The sequence below is a fragment of the Chelon labrosus genome (assembly GCF_963514085.1).
Source record: "Chelon labrosus genome assembly, chromosome: 15".
Classification (NCBI taxonomy): Eukaryota; Metazoa; Chordata; class Actinopteri; order Mugiliformes; family Mugilidae; genus Chelon; species Chelon labrosus.
Window position 1 is genome coordinate 13,087,204 of NC_140348.1, and position 7,610 is coordinate 13,094,813.

Here is a 7,610-nt window from a genome sequence, read left to right on the forward strand (position 1 = left end):
TGTTCTTATTCTAGTCTATAATCACTGAGGCTACTCTTCTTCTGGGAACACTCAAACTTTGGAAAAAGGGCCTTGAATAGCCAGACAAACTTTTTGCTCAAGTACAATAAAAGCAAAAGCAGGTATTATCAGCTAAGTGCTATCACCAGATACCATGTACTTGTTTCCAGCAGCGAACCAAGCCTGTCCTATACCCACTGAGATTGCGTGGACGTTGGCCACTGACTCCTTTTAATCACAATTTAAGTTGAAAAGTTATTGTTGTAGCCCTTCCTGTCGCCAAGTATGACTACACTAGATTATGGTGGTTTTATTGTAGCAGTGTTCAGTGATTAAAGATCCCAAAATAAGATCAAAGTAACAACCCACCCAGTCCATCAATGGCACTATTGTCATTGTTCCCCGGTAGCGGAAGAATTACTCTTGTTTGACTTAGTACCGGTACCAAATTTAAACTTATTAAATGACTACACAATAAGACCAACATTGGACCGACTCCAAGATGGTCTCAGGCAGATCTCACGCCACAGGCACTCCTTGAAGTGGAAGGCACAGAGTTGCTAGACGAGTCTGAAAAAAGTGGCACGTGGCTTAAAACAAAAAGATTCATATTATTATTAGACCAGGTAACATTCAAGTGTTATTTTAAATATGTATAATGTGAAAATTCAAAATTCACTTTGAAAATGTGTATTGGTTGGCTTATGCTGCCTGGTGCTGACGGGATATTTCCTGGTGAGGAAAGTCACTGTCAAGTGTAATGTCAGACTGCACACCTAACAGAGAAACCCAGAATGACGGCTCCGGTGCACTCAACCATGCCTATTGTTTTGACAGTTTTTTGGCTCAATCCAGTGACTGTAACTGTGTCCCTGGCAGATATGGCTGAGGCTGGCGAGTTTTTTTTTTGTTTTGTTTTTTTGGTCTTAGATTTTCAGATCAACTTTTTATTTTATTTTTTTTCCTAGAGTGTTTATTTGCTATCTGCTAAGTCCTTGGCACATGCATCCTATTCAGATCAAATTCATCAGTATACACAGGAGGGTGAGAATACATTTCATTGTCAGCACATGTTTCATGATGTCTCACATAGGATTTTTAAATTTTTGTCTCATGCAACAACTTAAGAAAAATAAGACATCATTCCGGCTCGAGTCCCAGTATTGCTACTATAAGGTGCTTAGATGGTGAATGAAACTCGAAAGTCCCACTTATATTTCTCTGACACATGAAGCAGTCATACAACCAGCAGCAACTTGTTCCTCAGCACAAACATGACCTCTGTCTCTTATTCCTTCAGCCTCCTTCTGGAAAAATTCAGTATTACATGTCTGCACATATCTGAAAATCTACTGACATGCCATGAAAGCAGTTGCGTTTACTGACTATGTTCATGACGAAAGGAGCACACATGGACTAAATACTCAAGGGGAGGTAATAGGAACCGGTGGGAACCGTCGGGGCACGGACACAGGAAACAAACACAGGAAACAAAGCAAACTAGTGAGGAAAGTGATACTTCCAGAAAAAAACAAGAAATAAACAGCAACAATGTCCAAAACACCAGCAATGTGTCGTATAACGCATACAATTAGAATATGACAGAAAACCAGAAGAAGTTCAGCAAAAGTCCAATCTGTACAAAAGCTCTGAATGTATATAAACAAATACACATCAGAGTTTGCCATTTGTTGTTGTGTAAATATAACAGGGTGTAATTTAGTACCATAACTAAATCATATTCTTCTTAACGTACAGTGATAAACTCATTTTATTTTAATCTCGTTGCTGTTGTTGTTATGAGGTGCTGCTTATTTCATGCAAAACAGAATGGCAATAAGGAATTTAATTAACCTGGCAATTTGATTCGTCTTTTGTTGTAAAGAAAAGAGGACAGCACATTTAGTCATCTCAATTTTAATAAGAAACTTAGGAAAACTGTGCAGTGCTTCCTTAAAGTGTTAATTATTATAGCAGCAGTATTTAAATTTAAGGGGGAAAATGCTTGAATCCAACCAACTACTGTTTCATTGCTTGTCTTGTTTTGCAAATATAAGAAAATATAGTCACTGTAACCATCTGCCTAAACTCCAGCAGGCTTCTTGAACAGCTGACATTCAGTCTCAAAGTCACAGCCATGGAGCAGGTCACTGTAATGCTCTCTAACGTTCTGATAGGACGCCATGGAGGCCCGCTGATCGGTCAAACCGGGGAAAGACACAGGTTTCTCGTTGAGCAGTGGCTGCAGTCTAAGGTCGCCTCCCCCACAGTCGTACAGCACCAAGAGCAAGTTAGCTGCATAGGGCAACATGCGGCTGGTGCGGAAGGAGCGCTCGGCCTGTGTGGCGTAGTTGTCGGATGTCAGGGTGTCGTTGTCCTTGAAGAAGCCCAGCAGGGTGAGCAGTGGCAGGAGGGTGTCTGCGTGGCCGACCTGGACTGTGACAGCTTCAGTCACCTGCTGGCCTGACCTGGTACACGGAGGACAAAGAGGGTTCAGAATTGAACATAGCCTCTGCTGTAACATGAAAAGTGTGTCTGAGGTAGACAAAACACAAAAAAAGGACAGAGCATTTCCTGCAAAGACAAATCTGTGGCAACATATTAAAGCATTTTAAACTCATCTATTAGTTCTACAAAAAGATAAGTTTGACAAAAGCAGATGCAAAACAACAAAGATGGAGGAAAACATAGATAAAAGCAGCAGTATCAGCAGTTATTTCATTTGCTTCCGGTTTCCATCCAGGGCTTCAGCAATCTACATTTGTGGGCACTACAGGAGATTAAAAGCTCACTTACTTGTTCTCGCTGGCTGCCTTTTCCAGCCGGTTAAACACATCATGAAAGAGAATGCAGCTCGACTTGCTGTTAATATCGTAACCATAGCCTCTTTTCCAGAATTCCCTTAGGTCACTTGCATACTCCATAACCTGTTGGGCGAGATTATTCAAATCTGGCTTCGTATATGTCCCACGTACACAACGTGTTAGTTTGGCATTATGGGAGGTAACTTATCAGGTCATCTGAGATTTAGGTCAGCTTGTTCTACACAACACAAAACACTCTTTCTTATAAGAATAATGGAGCTTCTCAGTGAATGAATAGCGTGATATATATATAGCAGAGGGGTTAGTGGTGGTTAGTGGTCACTGTATACATACTTTCCTCATACCTCCCTTAGGAACATGCATTGAGATATCAAGACTATTTTTCCAGGGTTTTTGAGGGTGTCGAGAACCCCAGAGCTAGATTTGACAGAGATGTTTGTTTAGGTCGGCATGCTTGTGGATTTAACAGCTGGTTTAGTATCTGACTTTCATTTGTGCCTGGTCGACAGCAGAGGAACCATGCATGCATGAATAGGGCTCCATTATCAGGATTTTATGGAAGATTGCCTCTGTGGAGAAATGGACAATGGACACCTTGTAGGTCATTAAACCGGTTAGGCCATGCTCACTTTCCGAAGAAAAAGAGATAGGACTATGAATTTATATTTTAACATGTGTTTTTAACATCTGTTTCACCAGTAATAGCTAAAGAGTTGACTAATACCTGGGAAAGTCATTAGATCCCATGGATTTCCAATGCACTGCAAACATCGTTAAGTACAAGGCCTTTTGGATAAGCTACGAGCCAAAGACTAATATCATGCGAGCACGATTCAAAACCAGTAGCAACAACAAACAAACTGTAAACAGAATATGACAATAGAACTATTGAGCAGATATATTGTCATTGTCCACAGATCAATCAAGATTTCCACAAACGACCGATGAGACGAACTCGCAAGAGACGAGTTCAAATGGATGGGGTGGCCTACATCTCGAGGCTCGTGTGCTACAGTTTCCATCCCCAGGTGTTCAGAAGTTGAGGAACCGAAGGACGACACTTGTAGAGTTGTAAATAAAACACTTATTTTTTTATTCCTGCTGGTGAGGCTGATACCAGTCCAGCAGAGGTTTGTAGTCCAAAATAGAAATGATGCTAAAGATGTCAGTTTGTCAGCGTGGTGCTTTAATATGTGAATGGATTTAACAGCTTCCAGTTGCAATGGTTACCCACTTGAGCTATAGGCAGAGCCGGTGACAAATTCACTGTCAATACTAAGCTATATTATATTTTTCTTCCTGTACCATTTTAAATTATTGGACACTCTGCAGCCAGTCAGAATCAAGTATTCATCAGGACAATGTTATACACCCTCACGCCAGTTAGAACATGTAATCTAATCTAATAATGGTGCTGATATAAACATTTTTACTTGTCTGCCTTGTCATAGCCAGAAATGCATAGGTATAATAATAAATAAGTGTTTTCCACTGTGATGATCCAGCTGCAGTTAATAGAACTGAGCAAAATGGAACTCACTGTCACTGTATCTTACCGAAACACTTAAAAAGACCAGTTCTGTCCATTTGTTGTCCAACTCGATAAATAAATGAAACTGAGATTTCTAAACCACAATTATCTCTTGATTCCTGTAACCAGCAATCATAGCTGAAATGACGTGAATGTGCAGACACTCTTACCTTTGCGTCGTCCTCATCTAAGAGCTGACACCAGGGGGAGTTCACTGCCTTGATTGCGAATTCATAAGCACACAAGTAAAACGCAGCCTCGGCCATGACTGCAGGTGAAATGTTTAGTCAAACAGATTGGTCAAACATTGATTTGTACAGGAAAAAAAAAAAGCAAATAAACAGATAAGTGCCATGTTCACAAAATAAACATGAAAGCACTTGGAGCACACACACTTCTTCTTAACCAAAAGCCATTCCACGATCTGGTAACATTACAGTTGCTCAGAAAGTATTTTTTATACTGTTAAAACTGAACCTACTAAGTGGATATAGCTTACTTATTTAACTTATAGTCTAATGCTGAGGCTTCAGTACTAGCAAAACAAAGAAACAGCTCCACCTAATGTGAAATATCATCAATGAGATGCTCAGCTCTCCCAAACACATTTTCAAGAGTTAAACCTGGCACTCATGTTTAACACTCATTTAAGAAAACCAGGGTTTGGGAGAGCATAGGTTCTTGGGAGTTTTGATAAAGGCTAAATGCACACAACACTCTCAACAAGTCTCTCGTCTCTGCAGATACGACCTTGTGTGATGAGATTGTTTGAGACTCCGAGGCGGCCTGCGATCTTCTCCTGGACCCTGGTCATCTCCGGCCCCTGCTTGAACTTGTCCAGCTCTGTCACAGCTGAAGAGTTTTTGTCAACTTCCTCCAAAAACCTGGTGCACTGGTCAAAAAACCTCATGAGAGCATCATTCACTGAATGCTCAAACTCCACGTCTGCACAGAGGAAAAAGCAACAGGTTACAGTTAAAATGCACTAAGTGTAAAACAACATCAGTGTCTTCATCATCATCATCATTATTATTATACCTTTAATAGACCACAGCTCTGTCAGTCCTGCCTTAAATGACAGCGTGCTGTTGACACATCTGTGCTTCGAGCTGGTTATGAATTTGATGAGTCCACCTCGAAGCTGCTCCTCAGAGATCAGCGAGGGGAACAGCTTTGACAGCCTGACGGCCAGATGCTTGAGATCGTTGACACCTTTCTGGACGAGCCGTCCGTCCATGTCCTCAGTGTACCACATGGTCCACTGGGTCTGGAGCTCACGCAGCCAGCTCTGCTCACCTGAGGCGTTGTGCCGGACGATGCTGTAGAGCTGCTGCATCTCCTTGATGTTTTTAGTCGTCGGGTATCTTGTGCCATGCCTTATAATTCCAGTCAGGTGGATTGCTTTACATTGTGCAGATGGCAAAGTAAATCTGTTCACAGCGAGTATATCCTCTCTGAGATACGGATTCACTTCTTCGTACCTCCCTTTTGTGTTGAAATATCTGGCGATGGCTGGCACGTCTGGAACATCTTCGAGCAACACGTAATTAAGCAAACAACATGAGATGATAAAGGCATACAATATGGTCATTTTAAAAAGAAAAGTCAGCACGGAGCAGCTGTGAGGAGACTCGAAACAGTATATTTGGTGCTATCAAAAGTGGGATGTGCAGAGTCCAGAGCATTTCTGTTTACCTAAATTGCCACACAGCATATCCCGAAACCTAGACATGTTTTGTGTAATGCAACCACTGGATGCCAAGTTAAAAAACAAAACAGTGTGAACGGAAAATGAAACGGCTTACAGATGTCAGATTATCATTCATCTTGTGCGACATGTTCAAACTCCTTCTGATTGTTTATATGCTTTGGTAAAAAACCCCAAAACAGCCTGCTCTCACACACAAACATGTGGTTGCGGATGTTGCCCTGTTTTGGTGTCGCCGTCACTATTTTTTCGTTGTATGGAGACGGTGTTGCCTGGGAAACCCTTTGTTTCTTGTTTTGATGAGAAAATGTTCTCCAGAAATTTCACTTCAAGTGAGAACATAGCAGCGCAATTCATGGCAGGCAAACTCAACTTTATTTTGATGGTTGCTTCTGTTCATTTCACACTTTCTCCTGGCTTAACGCTGAATGTGTTTCATACGGTTTTAGTGCAAGGACCTTATCAGAAGTCAACACGTGTATGAACAAGCATTTGGTTTTTAGATGTTGCTAAATGTTAAGATGACAAAGAACTTTTATGGGCGCTCAAACCATATGCATATTTCGACATCATGTATGACTAACTTCTTCTTCTCAGTTACTGAAACTTTTAACTAGGATTTCACATTGCATACTTACTAACCTACCATCCATTGTTCAGTTTATGTTGAAACCATATCAGAAAGGTGGTTATTCAGCTGTATGTCCATTTTGGAGGATGTAGTTCGTGTTGCTGTTAAACTGTACCAAAATTAAACAAATGAGTGATGCTGATATTTAGCCCACTGACCAAAACTGGGTTGTCAAAATAAATAGCCAAACAATTCGGCCGTAATACAAACCACAGCCTGCACAATAATAACACAGTTGAGTCAACAGCTCTCAGTTATTTTAAGCAAATGTTAGCTAGCATAACCTTCACGAAGTGGAGATTTGTTGCAGGACTTAGTGTGCATACAATATATTAACACATGTAGTGTGAGATGAATTGATATTTTCTTTAACTGACCGCCTTACCAGCGTCTTGTGCAGTTCTATTATTAATTAGTTGATTACAGCTTTATTATGCATCCAGCTTTCAGTTTTGGCTTGTTTTAATCTCTAGTTTTCTGCACAAGAAGTGATCAGTGTGAATTCAAAGATATTTGCTGTATGACAGTTATGAAAGGATTGGCAACTTGTTTTTCACAAGGCAACGTAAGACTTCCGGAGAAGGGTGTTACGATCAAAGTCGTAGCCTGGGATTTGTTTTAAAGATCTGTATGACTAGTCAGGGCCCAGAGTGAAAATCTGTCACATTAGTTGTAGAAAATTCTCAGCGATGCAGTCGTGCTTTACACTGAAAGAGGCTATTACACTTTAAACAGATTACGTGGTAAGAGACAAGTGAAACAGACCCATTGTTGAGTCACATATCAGTTAAAGCTGATAAGGATGTAAATACATGGGGACAATGAATGTTCTGAAAGGCAAATTAGAGGAAAATCTACTCAAATGGTATTTAAGATATGCCGGCCCAATTGTCCTGTCTCATCCAGAAGTGTTTA

The 7,610-nt window shown here is 40.7% G+C and overlaps 1 protein-coding gene across 1 annotated transcript; it reads right to left on the reverse strand.

Moving 5' to 3' along the window:
- Positions 1-2,083: 2,083 nt before the first annotated feature.
- On the reverse strand, positions 2,084-6,261 carry LOC311500130 (multiple inositol polyphosphate phosphatase 1-like; the record flags this gene model as incomplete). The annotated part of the gene is made up of 5 exons (XM_084561346.1): positions 5,395-6,261; positions 5,107-5,301; positions 4,527-4,624; positions 2,797-2,927; positions 2,084-2,468 (listed from the first exon to the last, which is right to left on the reverse strand). The coding sequence occupies exons 1-5, from the start codon at positions 5,945-5,947 to the stop codon at positions 2,084-2,086; spliced, it is 1,362 nt and encodes a 453-aa protein (XP_084417472.1). The 5' UTR covers positions 5,948-6,261.
- Positions 6,262-7,610: the final 1,349 nt, after the last annotated feature.